Source organism: Simochromis diagramma, unplaced genomic scaffold (genome assembly GCF_900408965.1).
Source record: "Simochromis diagramma unplaced genomic scaffold, fSimDia1.1 OVJJ01000746.1, whole genome shotgun sequence".
NCBI lineage: Eukaryota > Metazoa > Chordata > Actinopteri > Cichliformes > Cichlidae > Simochromis > Simochromis diagramma.
Genome location: NW_024386757.1, coordinates 3,820,492 through 3,841,392, shown reverse-complemented (window position 1 = coordinate 3,841,392; position 20,901 = coordinate 3,820,492). Strand labels below are relative to the sequence as shown.

Sequence of the window (20,901 nt, the reverse complement as noted above, 5' to 3'; positions counted from 1 at the left end):
TATCCACCCACGGCTTCTGGTTGGGAAACGTTGTGATAGTCTTTGTTTCCACGGTATCATCCGCTAGTTTCCCGATGAATCCCACAACCGCTTCCGTAAACACGTTGACGTCATCGTCGGAGCTGTTCCTGAACATGCCCCAGTCTGCGTCATCGAGTGCGTCCTGTAACGCGGCCACCGATTGGTCCGTCCAGCGCGCGACCTTCCTCTGAACCGGAACTTCCTGTTTCAGCCTTTGTTTGTATTTTGGCATGAGGAAAATGGCGGCGTGATCAGATTTGCCAAACGGGGGGCGGGATTGTGCCTTGTAGCCGTCCTTGACCGTAGTGTAGCAGTGGTCCAGTGTCCTTTCACCCCTGGTGGGGCAGGTGATGTGTTGATAAAAGTTCGGCACTGCGCGTTTGAGGTTGGCGCTATTAAAGTCCCCCGTCACAATAAGCGCAGCGTCCCGGTGTTGTGTCTGGTGCTGTGTGAGTGCCTCATGCAGCTCGCATAAGGCGGTGACCGTGTCCGCTTGTGGTGGAATATAAACGGCACTTACAATGACCGATGTAAATTCCCGAGGTAGATAAAAAGGACGACACATGATGGACAGTAGTTCCAGATTTGGTGTGCAGGAGCGTGTGAGAGGAACAACGTTCGCACTGTTGCACCAGTTGTTGTTCACCATTAAACACACGCCGCCTCCCCTTGACTTCCCCGAGTCCCGTGTCCTGTCCATGCGGTGAACCGAGAAGAACTCGGCCGGCTGGATGGCGTGGTCCGGCACCGCTGGGTTCAGCCATGTCTCGGTGAAGCAGAGGAGATTGCAGTCCCGAATGTCTCTCTGGAACTTTATCCTGGCCCTGAGGTCGTCAAGCTTGTTCTCCAGTGACTGGACGTTGGCGAGCAGGATGCTAGGCAGAGGTGTGCGGTGTGCACGAGCTCTCAGCCTGTTCCTGACGCCGGCTCGCTTCCCTCTAGGCCGCCGCCGCTTCCCTTTGTTCTCCCTCGAGATCTCACTCGGCCAGCTCGGATCCGGAGTTAAAAACTTCGAATTGTGAGTACATTGTATACCAATAGAAACAAGAGTGTCACTGTCATACCTAATGTACCCAATGGTGATGATTTTGCCGATTTAGAAACGCTGAAAACTGACTTAAAAAACAAAGACAAAGAAAAAGTGGTCGGAGCAGTCGTGACGGCAGCCGACCTCACCGGCGCCATCATCTTCATTACAGTGGATGAGCAGTGCCAGAGCTACAAAATCAATCAATCAATCTTTATTTATGAAGCACTTTTCATACAGAAATGTACCCCCCCCCCCCTCCCACACACACACACACACACACACACACACACACACACACACACACACTTAAAGAGTAAAAGTGGGCTGGACACACATGAGCCAGGTGAGGAAACACTATCACAGGGAGCCGTCTGCACCGGGAGCCGGTCACAGACCGCAGCCTCTAGGCTGGGCACACAGCAGGAGGGAGGCAAAGAAGCCCCCCAGCCAGGCTGAGAAGACCCACAGAGCCCCAGCAGCCATGGTCGATCACAGCCCCGGTGCAGAGAGCCCCCTTCGAGGAAACACTGGAGAAATGACCTTCAGCAGGACACTAGTGTGAATGTATCTGATCAAACAATGAGAAACAGACTTCATGGGGGTAGTAGCCTGATTTAAAACAAAAAAACAACAATATAAATAAAAAGAATCTTTGAGGAGAAAGAAAGAGTTGTTGTTGTTTTTTTTACAGGATACTGTAGGCAGGATATGTGCTCTGCTGACACCCCCACCAGAATTCTGATCTCAAAATTCATATCAAATTCTTCTTTTTATTCTCTCCACTTCCATGTTTCCATCCATAATCTGCTCTATCACCATCTCCATCTGCTTTGTCTCTCTCCCTAACGTGGATGGAATCTGACGAGTGCATACATGTCTGAGAGCAGCAGGGATGAGGAAGGCTGCAGTGCAGCAGTACAACCTCCTAACGAGCTCTCTCTAAAAAGGGTAAAGGCAACTTTGCTCCCTCTTATTGCCCTGAGGCTCTGGAATAGTTTGCAAATGTGTAAAACAGTTAACCTACTCAGTGATGACCTTAAGCTTTGTTCATTTTGATGGGGTTGTTTTTTAAGTGTTCAACCAAAGTTGTGACTAAGACAAAAAAATACGTGTCAAAAATCTTAAACTAGAGTATTTTTAAGACCCATATTTTTAGTGTTTTTTGTCCTGTATTTTCCCAAAAATGCACTTACCTCTCAGACTGACAGCTTTTTTGTAGTTCCTGAAGTGTAAGTATATAAATATAATAAGAACAGAGCCCTCGGCTATGTGGACATTCTCCTGCAGAACCAGTTTCCAGTTTGGCCAAGGTGGTAAAAAGTATTTCTTTGGAAATAGAAATAATAAATTTTCTTTCAGCTAATGTTTTGCCAAGCTAATTGTCATATCGATATCATAATAAAATAATATTAATACAAAGGAATGCAGACTTTATCTCAGCTTCTGCTTTAATTATAATGAATTTGCTCAGCTTGAACATCTGTTATGTAGAACACAAGCAGAGAAAAACAAAGGCAATTAAAAACATATATCTCTTTGCTGTTGCCTACACTGCAGATGGGTGACTTTGCCTCCAGACATTAACTGCTGACTAATTTTTCTTTTTAAGTGGGATTTGGCATGTGAGGTACAGTATTTTATATATGGGCTGTGATCAGTTGAGCTGTGCTGGCGCTTTTTGTGGATTTATACAACTGGCCCTAGCAAACATTATAGTATGATGCTATGGTAAATTATATTGTGACACAGCATTCCAGTCTGGCATTCAATTCTATCCTATGACATTTGTTTCAGTTCTCAAATAAACTGTCAAATATACAAATGTATACAATTATAGGATTTGTATTAAATATTTTTAAACCCCATATAGATGTTGATACTCATATAGTATGGTAAGCAGATGTAAGATAAGATAAGCTGATGTAACATGAGCTATCACAGCTGATTTCCCACCCCTAAACAGCATAAACCTAGTGTAGGTGGAACTCAGTGATTAAATTGAATTTGATGTGTGCTATCCTTCATGTAACCTAACACTGTTCATGAGCAACACAGCTGCTCTGCACCAGTCTAGTACAGTGCACTACTGTAAACCTCACCACAGTACTGTAAACAGTAGCCTGTACTTATCTGCCAGGTATTTTCATGCAAGCTTTGATTAAAAAAAGTTAATATACTTTAATTTGCTTTGCAGGATGTTTCACCATATGAAAACTGGCATAACTTCAGAAAAACATTATGTATAGTGTCAATATATGTTCACAATGAATGAGGACATTACATGCAAACAAATGACTATCTTCATATTAAAGATCGAGCATAAAACTTGGCACACACACATTTATTGAAATTGAAAATATGATGCAACAGTACAAACGGACTGAGTTTCATGGTCTTAGAGTTTGCATAGTTTTGGGGTTCAGTGTCATCCAGTCCAAGGATATGGATATGGTGCTTTTTAGGCTGCACAAGCAACAAATCTTTGCAACCGGGTAATTGGGCAAAAGCCTAAACAAGAAGACTTGGGGTCTCTATGTGCTGTTTTAATGTGCTGATGCACATTAAAATGAAGACGAGATTACAAATCCAATAACTTCTCATTATCTACAGCTGTCTTCACTATTTCATTAAGCTGTACAGAATCCTAGCAGTGTCTATCCAAATGCCTTTTTTTTTTCCTTTTTATTTACATAAACTGTAACAGATTAGAGAAACCATTTCCTGGAATGTGATTAATGTAATCTCTTTATACGTAATCCATCACTTTCCAAACCTGCAAAGTCTTTTTAAGACAAGCAATATGGAATTATAATGTTAATCTCACAACCGGTGATAAGGGTTAGTACTTATTCGTTGCATGTGGAAATAGCACTGATAATGCAAATCTTTCTGTCCCACAAATAGCTTATACCTACAGGTTTAGTGATTTTAAGGTTTTTACCTGCTATTAAAGAGACCATGATAAAGCAAAAAAAAAAAGTAAGGGTCAATGTTGAGGGTGGCTGTAGCTCAGGAGGTAAACCAGGCAGGCTGGCAGTTATTTTGCCAGGCAGAGCAGGCGATCTTCTAATCCCTGGGTTTTCCAGTCTGCATGTCAAATAATTTTGGGGCAAAACACTAACCCCAAGTTGCTCTCCATCGGTTTGTGAATGTGTGTTAATGTTAGATAGAAAGCGCTTATGTAGAAAAAGCATAGTTAAAAGTGGTTGTGTGAATGAGGCAAGTTTCATAAAGCGCTTTGAGTGGAAAATTTACCATTTACCAAAATTGGAAAACATCCAACACCACTTTTGTGAGAAACCTAAATAAAGAGTAATATTATTATTATATTATGTTATTATAAAACAAAGCATCGCTGTCTTAGTTTAAAAATGTGGCATTTTATTCTAGATTTTTAGCCATTTAAAGCAAACATGATACAATATTTTAGAGAAAGACAGTAATATATTGCAGTTTAAAAATATCATAGAGGGTTATTCTGCCACCCAGTCTACTCAAAAAAAAAATCTCTATGAGTCCCAGCCCACGCTGTGATCCTCATCTATACTGTTAAGTGTGACAGAGCAGTTTATCAATTTGCAGGCTGCTGAGGCTCTTATTTCTGAGCTCTTGAGGAGTCACACACTTTGGGCTGTGCCGTGGTGAAAGCGTGGCCTTGGTGTCACCCATCCACCGCACCAGTGGGCTAATGTTACAGTCACACTGCCAAGGGTTGTCATGGAGGTACAGCTTCTTTAGAACTAACACAGATCAGAAAAAATGATTATCACGACAACAGCATCCTGCCGCCAATACTTGTTCCTGGGAAAATAGGACAGGGAAAGGGCAGGCTGGCAGTTATCTTACCAGGCATATGGGTGAACATGTTTCCATCCACTGTCTTCAGGCGGTTTCCGCTGAGTGCCAGCTGTGAAAGCTTGGGCAGGTTGATGAACACATCAGAGGACAGAAGCTCCAACTCGTTGTTCCTCAGGTAGAGTTCCTGGTTCAGTGTTTAGCATGTTCATAATTATTGCTCGGGGAAATAGAGCAGGTTTTTGCAATTTAAGTTAGCAGTGTTATCACACTAGCTATTATGTGCAAGAATTAGTCAGATCAGGGTCTGCTGGGTAAGACATCTAACTGCTATATACTATATGTTTAAAAAAATGAAACTGAGTCTTTGATTTTTCTTTTGTTTTTATGTATACCAGAAAAACATGCTACCTGCAAGTTGCTCAGGCCATCCAAAGCTGTTAACGTCAGGGTAGATAGTAGGTTGTTGTCTAGAACCAACATCTCCAGAGATTGCAGGGGCTTGAATGCCCCAGAAGGAATGGTCTTCAGACTGGATATGGGGGGACAGTTAGAATCTCTTCAGAAGTAAAAGTACACTGTGAAACCATTGAATTCAAAACCCTTTTGGAAATCAAAGTCACCAGTATATCTAATATCTAATATTTGATACCCTAGCAACATCATCCCTACACATAAACCATAATTCAACACTCTCTGTGATATATCAGTAAAAATTGGTATGTTTTATTTTTATGTTTTGGACTCTTACAGTTATTCCCCCTCTGTCTGTAATGTAGGTATCATAAACTCAAGAATGCTTATATTCACACATGAAGCCATTTAAGCTAGTAGGATAAGTGCTAACCCAAAAGTATGAGATTATGTATTCTTTCCTTGTCATTCTTTAATCAAGAAACGTTTTTTGGTCTAATCATTAAAGAGATAACAGAAGATTATCTCTTTTATAATTTCTGCACCGTTGGTTCAACGTTCATTTTGGAAATATTTTCAACCATGACGGGATGTAGAGAAAACCAGCCAGCCAACAGTTCAACATCAAAACATCTGCTTGGTTCCTTTGCCTTAGTAGTAACTAATTCTTCAGTTCTAGCTTACTATTAGCAGTAGTTGCGATATTGTTTATTGGAGCAGCTTAACTAATATTTTTTTGTTCTCACTTCAGTTTTGAGGTTCCAGATCCTAAGGCTATTTAAGACCAAGTAAATCGTAATGATCATACTCTGATCAGAAATATCTCATAACAACACACGAAAGTGAAGTTTGTTTCTCACTGATAATACCTGCACTGGAAAATGTAACTACTAGATGTATATTAACATGGCACATGTTATTGTGACCTGTTGTTGTCCAAGTTGAGGAACAAGAGCTGCCTCAGTCCACTGAAGGCCTTGGGAGAAATCTTCTGGATGCGGTTGAGGGAAAGATCCAAAACTTTGAGAGCAATCAGAGGTTTGAACGCATTCGGTGGGAGGACTGTCAGTGCATTGAGAGTAAGGTCCAACTCTGACAGGTTTCTCATGCCAGCAAAGATCTCAGGTTTCAGGATGCCAATCTGGTTCTGTCCCAACATGAGGAAGCGGAGGTTTAGGAGGTCCTTCAGACATAGAAAACAGTTGGGGGTTTTTTTGTTTTTTTTTTGTCAAATTACTGTAATATTATTGCTGAAAAGTGTGCTCCTCTCCAAAAATCTTTACCTGAAACCCCCTTGGTGGAAGAATGGATATGTGGTTGCCATAAAGATTGAGAAGCATCAATTGCTTTGCACCGGAGAAGGCCTGGGGATGGATGGATTTTATGGCATTTCTCTCCAGATTGACGCTCTTGATCTTTGGAATTGATCTCAGAGTATTTGCCTTCAGGTTGGTAATACCATTCTCACCTTTTGGCAGCAATTAAGAAGTCAGTTATTGATGCAATCAGGTCCCATTGTGTTTCCTTAAATGTTAGATAGATTAATGCATTCCTTGAATGTCAAAAGGATCCTAGAGAGGATTTGATTAAAATGTACACACCTAGTTTAACAATCCAAGCATCAGAAGGCAATTTGGAAGGAAAAGCTCGAAGCCCCCGCTTATGACAGTTGACATCTGATTTTTCTGGGCCAGACTTCCTGGAGCATTTGCAGACATCAGGGCAGGAATCTATGGCCTGCGCCATCCATAGCATTGCTAGTATCAGCCATGCTAAGTGCTCCATCCTTCCTTTAGAATCGTACAGAAAAATATTATTTTAAATTTAAAATTAGTTATTAGAAACAATATTTTCACCACTACACTCTTAGCAGTTACAAGGCCCCTGGCTTCCATGTAGGTTTAAGGTCGCGTTTGTTTTAATCAATACTAACTAGGTCAGTTGAACTTTAACTTTTACCAGAGCATATATGTAATGGCTGCACTTCTCCCATCTCTGCTTGAAATGAAAACTATGCTTAAAATTGTTGGTTGGTTCTAGCTGTGATAATATGCTACAAAAACTCTTGAAACAATAAAATTACAAAAATAAATTCCTGGGTCCTGACTTGTGGTATAATAACAGAAATTATGGTATGTGCTTTTCATCCAGTATTCATCCGATTTATCGTTCATACAGTTACTATTTCGCACCTATACACAACATCTGGAACAGGTCTGGCAGGTTGAGCTAGAAATGCATACAGGGAGTGCAGAATTATTAGGCAAATGAGTATTTTGTCCACATCATCCTCTTCATGCATGTTGTCTTACTCCAAGCTGTATAGGCTTGAAAGCCTACTACCAATTAAGCATATTAGGTGATGTGCATCTCTGTAATGAGAAGGGGTGTGGTCTAATGACATCAACACCCTATATCAGGTGTGCATAATTATTAGGCAACTTCCTTTCCTTTGGCAAAATGGGTCAAAAGAAGGACTTGACAGGCTCAGAAAAGTCAAAAATAGTGAGATATCTTGCAGAGGGATGCAGCAGTCTCAAAATTGCAAAGCTTCTGAAGCGTGATCATCGAACAATCAAGCGTTTCATTCAAAATAGTCAACAGGGTCGCAAGAAGCGTGTGGAAAAACCAAGGCGCAAAATAACTGCCCATGAACTGAGAAAAGTCAAGCGTGCAGCTGCCAAGATGCCACTTGCCACCAGTTTGGCCATATTTCAGAGCTGCAACATCACTGGAGTGCCCAAAAGCACAAGGTGTGCAATACTCAGAGACATGGCCAAGGTAAGAAAGGCTGAAAGACGACCACCACTGAACAAGACACACAAGCTGAAACGTCAAGACTGGGCCAAGAAATATCTCAAGACTGATTTTTCTAAGGTTTTATGGACTGATGAAATGAGAGTGAGTCTTGATGGGCCAGATAGATGGGCCCGTGGCTGGATTGGTAAAGGGCAGAGAGCTCCAGTCCGACTCAGACGCCAGCAAGGTGGAGGTGGAGTACTGGTTTGGGCTGGTATCATCAAAGATGAGTTTGTGGGGCTTTTTCGGGTTGAGGATGGAGTCAAGCTCAACTCCCAGTCCTACTGCCAGTTTCTGGAAGACACCTTCTTCAAGCAGTGGTACAGGAAGAAGTCTGCATCCTTCAAGAAAAACATGATTTTCATGCAGGACAATGCTCCATCACACGCGTCCAAGTACTCCACAGCGTGGCTGGCAAGAAAGGGTATAAAAGAAGAAAAACTAATGACATGGCCACCTTGTTCACCTGATCTGAACCCCATTGAGAGCCTGTGGTCCATCATCAAATGTGAGATTTACAAGGAAGGAAAACAGTACACCTCTCTGAACAGTGTCTAGGAGGCTGTGGTTGCTGCTGCACACAATGTTGATGGTGAACAGATCAAAACACTGACAGAATCCATGGATGGCAGGCTTTTGAGTGTCCTTGCAAAGAAAGGTGGCTATATTGGTCGCTGATTTGTTTTTGTTTTGTTTTTTAATGTCAGAAATGTATATTTGTGAATGTGGAGATGTTATATTGGTTTCTCTGTTAAAAATAAATAATTGAAATGGGTATATATTTGTTTTTTGTTGAGTTGCCTAATAATTATGCACAGTAATAGTCACCTGCACACACAGATATCCCCCTAAAATAGCTAAAACTAAAAACAAACTAAAAACTACTTCCAAAAACATTCAGCTTTGATATTAATGAGTTTTTTGGGTTCATTGAGAACATGGTTGTTGTTCAATAATGAAATTATTCCTCAAAAATACAACTTGCCTAATAATTCTGCACTCCCTGTATGTATAAAATGTTCAAAAAAAAAAAAAAATATATATATATATATATATATATATATATAAGGGGTGCAACGATACTCGTATTGATATTGAACCGTTCGATACAGTGCTTTCGGTTCGGTACGCATATGTATCGAACAATACAAAATTTTTAATTTATTTTATCAACTTTCCTTCTGACGATGCTGTCTGTGTTGAGCGCTCAGTGGATCTGCGCTCGACAGTGCAGCCTAGGCGGAGTAGTCGAACGCAGATTCACTGAGCGCAGGGCAAGCTAGCAAGACAGAAGTTAAGCTCTCGTTGCAACATGGCAAATTGAACCTCCCCCACCCTCATTCAGATCTGGCGTTTAGAACTATTTTGGTTTTCATGTGACGTATGACCCTGAAGGTAAGCGTGTCATGGACAAAAGTAAAACAGTATGTTGGATGTGCCACGCAATGCCCAATTACATAGGTGGGAACTAGTGCGTTATCGCAGTTTGCTCGTTAACGTGTTGGCCGTCCAGCCCCACGCACAGGGCGATCCGCGGTAGCTTGTTAACGGAGATTTGCTGTGTTGTGGCGTTAACGTCATTTCAACGAGATTAACGCTGACAGCACTAGTGGGAACACAATGAATATGACTGCACATTTACTCCGACAGCATCCTAGTGCAAAGACAAGTGGAAGCAGACAAAAACAACAAGCACGCATGCTACAAACTTTACCCGAGTCATTTAGACAGCCGTTAGCACATGATTCTCCTTATGGGGACCTGATATGTTTAATATGCTGCTGAGAATATAGCTCAGAAGAAGCGTATAGTATAGCTTTTATTTTGGAAAGAGACATTTCCCTGTAATAAACTCTCTTTTCCAAAGATGAGTGATTTGTCGATCAGATAGATTTATTTTTTTATTACTTTGTTGTTTCAGCAACATTAAATTTAAAAACTGTACCTTTGAGTTAAAATATATATTTATAATTTTAATAAATGACAAATTAAAAAGGCATGAACATTTTTTTGAATCGAAAAAATATCGAACTGTGACACCAAAGTATCGAACCGAACCGTGAATTTTATATATCGGTACATCCCTAATATATATAGTTATTGTGGAAACAGTAGTCAGTCAGCTTTTTATTTCTCATATTTGGATTCAGCACATAAAAATCCATAAGAAATAACACAGTTTATCTCAAAACCAGATAACCTCTTAAAACGTGTTGACAACTAAAGTCTGATGCTTTGCCTCATTTGCCCTCATAAGTAGAAACACTCTGTTCTTAATCGTATTTAGTAATTGTTTTTTGAAAAGTATATACTTAGAAATTTTATATTTTATCATTTTATATTAAAACTGTGAACATAACACTGAGGCAGGATTCATTATTTTCATCAAAAGAAAACCACTGAGTGGAAAACGAACTTCAGAGAGAAGCATTTCAATACAGGTGATTAAAAGAAGGTGTGCATGAATAACAGGGATGTGCCAGAGTGTCATTTCAAATAGAAACCTGTAAATCTATTCCAAAAAGAATTATTGGGGAAAAATAAAAAGGTATGCAGACAATCAAAAATGCAGCTAATCCCATTTATAATCCTACTGTGTGCAAAGACAATCCCTTCAAACTTCAAAAGAAGGCAGAGCAGCAAAAACCAAGTGCCCACAGTGACACTTCCACACAAAGAGCTGCTTTTCAGCTGTAAAAAGAAAAAAGACATCTGATTATCATTTCAAATAACTTAACTGACTAAGGTGAATCTTTTCTCTAATTAGACTTGAAAGCTGATCTAAACTTGGGGGGGGGGGACTGTAAGACAGATAAAGCCGTTTGAAAAGTAGTCGAACTGGTTTTATCCTGCTGGGTGCCACTTACCTGAACACTCTGTCATCTCAATTTCTAGGCAATGCTCAATCCTCCTCAAGTCTGACTGCTTTGTTTTCAGCTCTTAAACAGTACAAACTTCACTATTAAAGCCTCTGCTGTACACTGTTATATAAGAACAAGGTGCCAGTCAAAGAGAATTAGTCCAGCAGTCTGTGGCCTTTCTTCCAGTGGGCTTTAAAATCTGATTTGTAGGTTCACAATTTATATACTACTGATTTCAAGACTCTCTCTGAGCTCTGAAGCAGGCAGATGAAACTATGCAGCATATGAAAGACTTGCCAGTGTGATGGTGTGGGAACAACAGCCGTAGCAGACGGTGAAAAAAGGGTGCGAAACTCCTGGAGCTGCAAGCTCTGCAGAGTCACAGAGCACAGAGAAAAGTGGCATCTAGACATTATGGCACCTATCCATGTTTCACTGTCTGGTCTACATAGAGTGTGTGTGTGTGCGTGTGTGTGCGTGTGTGTGCGTGTGTGTGCGCGCATGTGTGTGTTCTTGCTTTATTTGTGTCCTCGTGAGAACCAACTTTTGACATTCAAAGTCAGGATAATTTTAAGCGTATTCTTATAAAAAACTGACATCCTTTTTTAGTAAAATACATGACAGAATTTATTAATAGACTCATTTAGATCATCAGATTCATTCACATGATATCACATGACGGTTGAAGAATCTTTATTAATGTAAAAGAAATATCAGTTAAAGCACTTGTGGGAACACATCGGTCATAAGAACATTTTCAGCTGCATGCTTTATCTTCAAGGCAGCAGCAAAAAAAACTAATTAAAAACTTGTATTCATCTCTATGTAATTGAGTTACGAGATCACACAGTAATGAAGGACTATATAAGAAAGGTAATTGAAATACTTTAATAACTATAGCCACAAGGGTTCTTCGTGGTTTTCATCACAGTTAAAGATCTCATGCTGGCAGGGGTCACAAATCATATGCAGATATTTGATAATGAGCTTTAAAAGCAGGTTGATCATAACAAGGGCATCCATGCTATCACTTACAGTTTATGTATGGGTTTATCTTTGTTTCTGTGAGTTACTGAATAGATGGAGTTTATATGAAAATGTGTTGTCTGTCAAAATGGAAAAAAAGGAACTAAATTATAAAGTATTGCCATATGTTATATACTGTGCTTTTATAAACTAAGATCTGTTCTGACTAGATAAATAATAATGCCAAAATATATTATTTACTTGCATTTTTTCACTTTTCTTACAAATTGGTCTTCTTATTACTGCAAAACAGGAGACCCAGTACTGTCAAAAGACAGATTTCTGACAGTGCCCTATGCTCTGAGCTAAATCTACAAGAACAGAAAGACACCCACAGTGTTGGTACACTACAAAGTGTTGATGTTTGCAACTGTCACAGTTTGCCTAAACAACAAATAATAAAAATATGGATAATACAAAACTAATCCTAAACGTGCTGCCTGTGACAGAACAGTTATAAAGAGAAACGTTTTAAGGATACATTCCCTGAATACATGTGTGCCTGCACATTCACTCATACACAATGTATTAGTTTAAATCTGTGAATAATTGGGGGTGATCTAACTCAGCTCTGCATGTGCTTCCGAAGTGTAAATGGACTGGTTATTATATAGTGGCTTTCTACTCTACCTACAACATGCTTCATTCACCCAAGCATGTTCTTTTAGGTATTTTGTATGTAGCATTCAAATTCTGATGGGTGTCTTTAGGGCCTGCTATGTTACTGGGATATTTGGCATGAAGTCTGACACAGACAGGGATCAAACCACTAACCTTCCAATTAATAGTTGCTCTATCTCCTGAGGTCTGAGCTTGGAAAGGAAAGTGTCTGGACTTCTTTAAGTTTCCTTGAAGCATTTCACCTCTCATCTGAGAAGCTTCTTCAGTTCTAAAAGCAACTGGTGGAGAGTTCCAGATTTTAAGCCCTATGGGAGTGTCCCCAAGAGAGTCATGAACCCCCTGTTGATCCTCCACCTAATCACACGAACCAAGGTGTGAAAGCAGGTGTGGGTCACAATCAGCCAAGGTTTCAGGTGAACCCACTGTGAAACCTAGCCCCACCCTATCATGTGATTTATGGAGGTTAAATGGCCCAGGATGTGACTGGGAGTTAAGGCGTCTGAGAAGGATCTCAAAACTGGATTACCTCCTGAGCTACAGCCACCTGGGAAAATATGTTGGGTAGGTTGAACAGTTGTGGAGCAGGCCGAAGACCAGAGTAGACTGGGAAGCATTCCCTTTCCGAATGCTTGTCTCTCCCCTGACTCCCAACCAGTGAGAGCAGATCACTGTCCCTCCCTAAGCCTCGTTCTGCCAAAGGTTTCTTCCCATTAAAAGGGAGTTTTCCTTCCCACTGTCGCCAAGTGCTTGTGTGCGTGATTGCCGCGGTTTCTTTCTTTACCTTACAATATTAAGCAGCTTTAGAGTTCTGCTCAACCAATTGGTAGAGCACATTTTCAGTCCCTATATCTAACTGAGGCTTTCACTGAAATTGCCATACCTTGTTGAGTCTTTTCTACCAATTGGTTTACATCTGTAATGCCAAAAAAAAATCCACCAGAAGGCACTGTGAATGGAAACTGTTGGCTCTTCTTATACCTCTCCAACCAGGAAGTCAGAAACAAAAAACCATCCAACATATTTTGAGTGTTTTTGATGAAACTAAGATAGGAAGATATAATTTTTTTGATATATGATAGTGTTAGAGAACTTACTAAACAGATGTATCTCACTTGACAGCATTAAAAAAGTGAAATTAAATGTTTAAGAATTTTTTTTAAAAGTGCTCAACCAAACGGTTGATTTGTTCCTTTATGGTGCTACTGCTAACATAACCTAAATGTTATTAAAATTGATTATTTGCCATAAAATCAGGCCACTAGACCCATTTTGTTTATTCATTGCTATTCATAAATCACATCAAGTGTTAGCACAGCAAGAATATGCTGAAATAATTTCCTCAGTAACTCATTTTTGTAACTTTCTGAGTTAATGTTAGTAAATATTGTAAAAATCAAGAATAACACGTGGAAATCACAAATATCACAACTGATTACCTTTTAACCAAATTACAGTAGTTTTAAATTAATATTACTAAATTGTCAAAATTATAATTTCATGTTTAACAAGTACTATATGGACGCGAAACAATTATATGGCTAAAAATCACATGGTCCTGTGGCATGATACTCATGATACCATCCATCTTCAACTACAGTGTGTTTGAGGTCATGGTTTCATATGAAGCCAACAAGGCTGGCACTCTCCACCAATATATTGCCAACAAACCAGATGAGTGGCGCTTTAAATGGTTCTGCCAAGCAAGTTCATCTGGCATCATCCACGACTTGCTGTGTATCAAGGGGGATCTACATTCTTCAATGCTCCCCTCAGTGAAAAAGAACAGAAGCTACCTCTAGGGGCCAAAGTTGTAAAAAGAAAAACTGTATGCAAACCCATAAAAGAACCTCAGCTCTTCACAAGTTTCAGCTTGGTCCAGAACTTGCACACCTCCTTGGGTGTCCGGTCCATTGGTACTGTATGACCAAACTGCACCGTGGAGCTCCCCTGATGGCAGACAAAGACCCGATGAAGAAGGGCCATGGAGCCTGTTATTACAGGTCTGATGAAGGTCTGATTGCAATAAAATGGTTTGACAAGAAATGTGTCAACCTTCTAAACAATGCCTGTGGGTTCATGCCTCTTTCATCGGTCAAACGGTGGAGCAAACAGTCCAATGCAAAGATCACCATTCCATGCCCATCACTCATCCCTGTATATAATTAGCATATGGGAGAAATGACACTTTCTGATAGGCTATTACACCTGTATAAGGCAAGTTATAAGTTACAAGTTAAGGAGATGGCATATTCCACTGTTCGGCTACATCCTTGACTTGAATACCTGGTCTACAAGAGAGACTGTGCCCTACTGGACCAGAAACCGATGGCTCTCAAAAGGTTTCCACCTGGCTGTGTCTGAACCAAGTTAACAAGCCAGCACCTAGAGTTGGACAACCATGATTCAGCTCTCCAAGACTACAGAATAAATGCTACACCCTAACACCCCAACGACCAAAACCACAAGCAGCTGTGCTTGATTTGCACTGTTTTAGGTTTTTATTTTTAAAACAAAAATGATTTTGCACAGTAGCATTCAATCACAAGTGGCCTGAATGTGAGTATTTTGTGCTGTTACATGCACATTTTTCACATTTGCAGATTTAAAAAATATGCATTTTGTTGTTTGATAGAATACTTTCTTTTGATGGAATGAAAACAGCAATGTTCACTGGCATGCTACTAGAAATAAACTGTATCCAATGCCCTGGATAGTTTTTGTTATTAATTTAATTATAATTTGGCCCTTTATTTGATTTTTTCAACTGTATTATCTAATGTACTTGTATTTGCATGACATTTCATACTTTTACCATTAAGTGACATCTCAACCGTTTGGTAGAGATTAACATTTTAAAAACTACAGGGTCTATTGAAAAAAAATTATTGATTGTGGTTATTACTCACCCAAATCAATAAGAAATGCAAACAAAAATGTTTCCATTGTTTTTTTCTTGGTGTGGATCTCAAAGGGTTAAGGCAACTCCTGTTGTGAATTTGGGCTATATAAAAAGAACTGATTTTAACTGAGTTTACACACAGAAAAGTTTGAATTATTAGCATTGGTATTTCCAAATATAGCATTACAGTAAGGATGAGGATGTTTTCAGAGAGAACTAAAATCATGTAGGAGAACAGTTTCTGTGTAGATATATGTTTTCTCAGTGTCTTCTGTCTCACAAACAGGAATGATTGGATTAAATGCTGGCACTCTTTTGCCAACTGCCATAATACTGTGCTGTATTTACAGAATTGATATCATGCGATGACAACAGGACAGTCAGGTATTTTGCACATCCTTTGCTGTGACAGTTAGTGACACAACTGGTGCCTCAGTCATGTGTATGAGGCAGCTGCTGCACATGGAAGTAGGTCAGGACAGTAATTCCTTATGAGAGGAGAAAGCAGAAAAACTGCCAAACATGTCACTCTCTGTTACACAGCAATGAAAAGACTAAGGACTGAGGGTAGAGAGGAGAAGGGAGGGGGACAGAAACAGAGAAGGAGAAAAAAAGAGAGAAACAGAAGGGAAATGGAGAAGATGGGAGAAAACAATGATGGAGCAGAAGGGTGGAGATTTAGAGGCAAGAGAGCAAGCCAGTGAGGGAGTGGGAGGAGAATGCGAGGATCAGAGTGAGAGGAAAGAGAATATGACTGTACGAGAAGAAACCAGTGCAGAAGAGTGATAGGTTAAGAAAGCGAGAATAAATAGAGCGGTGGGGGAGAGCACGGGCCAATGCTGAGCCGTGCAGCACGACATTAGGATTAATCGAGACTCTGTGGAAAAGAGGAAGCAGATGGACAGCTGTGCTGACTGGACTGATTCCTTTGTCAGAGAAAGAAGAAGATGAAAGATCTTTTTCAAACCTGGCCAGCACGCACACGCACACCACAGTAGGCGAGCCATCTGGAATAGTGTCATTAGCCAATCACAGAGATAGAGATGGAGACAAAGCAGATAGGAGGAGAAGCAGAGAGGTGAGAAGGGAGAGAGCAGTACTGTGTGTGTCTGAGTGGGTGTGTAACACAAGGGCACAGAGGCAGCTTATACAGCAAACAAAGATATAACCAGTGAAAGAAGTTAGTTCAAGCTGATTTTTCCAACTCATAAGCCAATAATGATTTGAGTTTTTAATTATGGGTTATGGGGTTTTTTGGGGTTTTTTTTGGCATATCCAGAGCTTTTGCTAGAAAAGTCCAGTGGTCTGAGATCTGTTATAGTGGAAATACAAGTGTTATCAATAACATTTACAATTACTTTGTTCTATTCAGATATTCCAATAATTCAATGAGAGCTTGATCCATGAACAAACCCTGAGGTACCCCTGAGCAAGGTACCGTCCCTACACGCTGCTTCCCGGGCACCCAGTGGCTGCCCATTGCTTCACTGAGTGAATGAGTTAAATGCAGAGAGGAATTTCCCCACGGGGATCAATAAAGTATAAAGTATACATTAAAGACACAGAAACAGAAGCACAAATGCACATAGCGTGTGAGTATGTATGAGTTTTTGGACTGCAATGGACTGTGGACTGTGATGGTCACTATATTTGGTTGAGAAGGAGCCATGCTAAGTTATCAACTAATGCTAACAAGTGTGGTTAGCAAGCTGCAGCCATAAAATGTATAATACACAGACATACGTCTCTGATCATTACTATTAAATAATAAAATACAAGAATTCACTCCCTGGAGGGCAAACTTCTTGGATGCTCTGTAAAACACAGCAGGCCATGTTATCTGTGAGACACTTCTACTAAAATGTTCCAAAAAGACCAGGAGTACAAACAAACCATCAAACAGTAGTCGAGATATTTCACAACCAGAACGTAATGGCATAGTAGCTCATGCCAGCTCAAACTAACACATAAACTAATAAGAAATCCACAAATGTGTCCGTTACCCTAAGAAAATGTGGGGGAAGACCCATTAGGTCAGACCTTCCCAAAGTGTGGGGCCCACCCCCTAGGGGGGGCGCAGAGCCATTGCAGGGGGGCACGGCATGAAAAGGGAAAAAAACAAACAAAAACAAAGCTTGGACACTGCTAGCACGGGCTCCCACACAAACGCAAAGCAGGAGATGAAGCATTGCTGAATATGTTTCCAAACCAACTTCATTCTAAGCCAAAGACTAGAAAATATGGTGAAGCATATCTGCCCTTTGGTTTCACCTGGACAATTGCCAAGGTAGGTCTCCCCGGCAGAATTGGTTTTCCCTTCGTCGAGAGCACGCGCTGGGCTCTCCAAATCAGGGACAAACAGTATCCCACATTCTTGATTTTTAGTTCACAAACACTTCTTGTAATAACTAACTACTCCTGACATTTTAGAGATGTTAGCTCTTTATACAGTAAAGTTACAGCAGGATAAAAAAATAATATCAGGCTGTTCCTGCCACAATTTGTTCCCCCTGTCTAAATCCCGGTATGGGAAACAGTATGTTTATGTTTTTAAACCCATTTTGCACAGAGAGGCATTTTTTTAAAAAGGTATTGATAGCAATGTTGAATATTATTACACAGGAAAAAAAAACAATTACATGCAAAATAATTACACCATGATGCCTCTGCCTTTCTAAATGGAGGGACAGTAACTGCATGTGTATGTGTAAGCGTGTAAAACCTGAAGATAGAGACAAAATACTGTTAATCTGACTATCTGCTATTCTGCAATTCATCTCATGTAAACAATAACGTGGCGCAAAGCGTGACTTGAAAGAAGGCACACTGTTAGCCTTTGCAGTAATTTCCATAGCTTAGTACTGCAAAATCAACAGTGAAAAACTCTAAAGGATGTTAGCAGTTTAGTACTGTAATTGTGGGAAAATTCCATGAGATTACATTATTTTTACGGTAACTCACCGTACTCATGGAAACAGCTGTAAAATACAGCAAATGTAACAATTGGTGATGTTACTGAGATTATACTATTACACCATCCGGATTTCTGTTGTTTTCTACTGTAGATCTAAGAGTAATTACTTAAATCCTCATTCAGAGTGTATTACTATAAAATGTGATTCACTGTGAAAGTAGTATAACATATAAACTTACAATATACAGCACCATTTTTAACTTAAGGAGTAAGTTGCAGCCACACTAAAATTTAATTCCTTGAACTGAATGGAACCTCATATATTAATAAATGTATTTGTTTAGTCAAACAATGTGAAACATTAGTAATACTATTAATTAATAGTATACTTGTACGGTTAGTATTGTGATAGAGTCGAGTATATTTTAATTATACTCTTGTAGACATTATGACATTATGCTAGTACAATTATGGTGAACAAAAAGTACATCTAAAAGTTAATTTCAAGAATACTGTTATGTACTAAAACGGGGGCCAATATAGTCCCAAGAAGCATTATTAGTATACGTACTAGGTAAGGTATACTTGGGAAATATAATTGAAGTATACTTATTTTTTGTATGGCCAGTAGGGCTGGGCGATATATCGAGTTTTTTAAAAATATCGATATATTTTTATACGAGATATAAGATGTGACAATATCTTTTATATCGATATAGTCTATGTTACGTTATAATTGTGGAGCCACAAGTTTGCCTCTCTTTCGTCCGCTTTTGTCTTTACACAACGTTACTCGGCCTCGCCTCTCCTTCACTGAAAACAGCTCCCCCATTGCTTCACCTGCAGGCAGCAACAAGATGGACACAGCAAATCTCCGTTAACGTGTTACTGCGCATCGCCCCGTGCATGGGGCTGGACAGCGTCAACGTGTTAACGAGCTAACCACGCTAACGAGCTAACCACGCTAACACCATGCACGGCCTGAAATCCTTTCATTTTCTCAAAAATCGACAGCGCGCCTTATGTATGAATCTGGTTGTGCTTGATGACCGCGAACCGATTTTATGTGGAACACGGCGCTCAGCAATCTGTCAAAAAATGTTTTAGTACGACTTTGCTAAGCTACGGAGCTGCACCGCTTGATGGATTGTCGGAGCATTACGGGTACCGAGGAGCCTCGCGGACAGTGTTGCCAACTCCTCAGTAAGGAAAATCGCTATTGGTTGTCCTAAAAGTCGCTAGAAGTCGCTAAATGACATCATCGCTTAATTTGCATAATTGGTCATGCTAATCTAATTGTAACCTATGTTGTTGGAGAGAGAAATAACATTGTGGAAGAGACATAAAGTGAGTAAAAAACGTCCTAAATGCATTTAGAGTTTATTTAGAACTACAAATTAAATTTCTTTTAGCAATTATTGTTTTTTTAATGTCACAATTCCAACCCTGCTCCTTTACCCGGGCTTGGACCGGCAAAAGTGACCCGAAATAGGCACTCTGGTGGAGTTACTTTGTGTGTGTGTGTTTATAAGTAGTTTTAAACCTTGTGATCCACAAAACAGCATAAGAGTAAAAGAAGAACTGACTGCATTACAGCACCCGCTGCTTGTTGAGAGTAAAAGCGATACGCGCTTTCACGTCTTTTTTTAGCGACTTTTTTCTAAACAAAAGTCACTAAGGGGTCTGAAAACTCGCTAAATATAGCGACAAAGTCGCTAAGTTGGCAACACTGCTCACGGAGTGATACGTACTGTGCTTCAACGTAATATTACCGTATTGTGTGTGTATAAGGACCATAAATGGCACCTGTTAAGAGACACGGTTATGAAGCGGATTTCAAACTCCAGGCTGTCAGTCACGAACTTGGTAACAGAGCAGCTGTGAAATCTGCCCTTGTTATTATGCTCAGCGTCTTTTAGTTTACATTTTGACTGCACAATTGTGAGCTCTTTGTTATGCACAAAAACAACATAGTTTTCTTTTATTTATGGAGCATTATTATTTAATAAATGCTCATAATTTATTTTTGAGTAGTTTTTTTTCATGTACATCTATGCTGTATGTTAATAAAAGTGCCCGTGTGACATCGGGGACACAGCTTTGACTAAGAACTCTCTTTTTGTTCTTACCTTCTGGCTTTAAAAAAAAATATCGAGATATATATCTTATATCGCCATCCAGCTAAAAAATATCGAGATATGAATTTTGGGTCATATCGCCCAGCCCTAATGGCCAGCAACAAAAACTAATGGCTACATTTAGAGTAATGTTTAAAAATGACTTCATTTAGCAGGGTGTTCCTTTTTTCTCTTCTTATTCTTTCTTATACTGGACCTTCATTTGTTTTGTATAAGGTGGTACTTTTTAAGACACCTCTGCCTAACTACAGTGAACTAACCTAATAATATGCTCTGGTCGTCATTTTACACAAGTTAAGGTGTGACATCCATGAAACCTACACCACTAACCAGCATCAGTCCTACAACTTCACTCTCAAAATTAATAAATTCTGGGACAAGCA

The 20,901-nt window shown here is 39.9% G+C and overlaps 2 protein-coding genes across 2 annotated transcripts; both read right to left on the bottom strand.

Annotated features, from left to right (window-relative positions):
- Positions 1–4,449: 4,449 nt before the first annotated feature.
- On the bottom strand, positions 4,450–5,629 carry LOC120730092 (leucine-rich repeat-containing protein 15-like). The gene is made up of 3 exons (XM_040026216.1): positions 5,258–5,629; positions 4,898–5,033; positions 4,450–4,791 (listed from the first exon to the last, which is right to left on the bottom strand). The coding sequence occupies exons 1-3, from the start codon at positions 5,327–5,329 to the stop codon at positions 4,601–4,603; spliced, it is 399 nt and encodes a 132-aa protein (XP_039882150.1). The 5' UTR covers positions 5,330–5,629; the 3' UTR covers positions 4,450–4,600.
- A 405-nt stretch (positions 5,630–6,034) lies between these two features.
- LOC120730083 (insulin-like growth factor-binding protein complex acid labile subunit) lies at positions 6,035–7,568 on the bottom strand. The gene is made up of 2 exons (XM_040026203.1): positions 6,544–7,568; positions 6,035–6,443 (listed from the first exon to the last, which is right to left on the bottom strand). The coding sequence occupies exons 1-2, from the start codon at positions 6,598–6,600 to the stop codon at positions 6,177–6,179; spliced, it is 324 nt and encodes a 107-aa protein (XP_039882137.1). The 5' UTR covers positions 6,601–7,568; the 3' UTR covers positions 6,035–6,176.
- Positions 7,569–20,901: the final 13,333 nt, after the last annotated feature.

Bases quoted from the DNA above. Each gene is read 5' to 3' on its own strand.
- LOC120730092 (XM_040026216.1), bottom strand. From the start codon at position 5,329: ATGTTGGTTCTAGACAACAACCTACTATCTACCCTGACGTTAACAGCT. The intron at 5,034-5,257 runs GTAGCATGTTTT...ACACTGAACCAG, and splicing joins ATGGCCTGAGCAACTTGCAG to GAACTCTACCTGAGGAACAA. The intron at 4,792-4,897 runs GTAAGATAACTG...GATCTGTGTTAG, and splicing joins CATGTTCACCCATATGCCTG to TTCTAAAGAAGCTGTACCTC.
- LOC120730083 (XM_040026203.1), bottom strand. From the start codon at position 6,600: ATGCTTCTCAATCTTTATGGCAACCACATATCCATTCTTCCACCAAGG. The intron at 6,444-6,543 runs GTAAAGATTTTT...CTATGTCTGAAG, and splicing joins TTCCACCAAGGGGGTTTCAG to GACCTCCTAAACCTCCGCTT.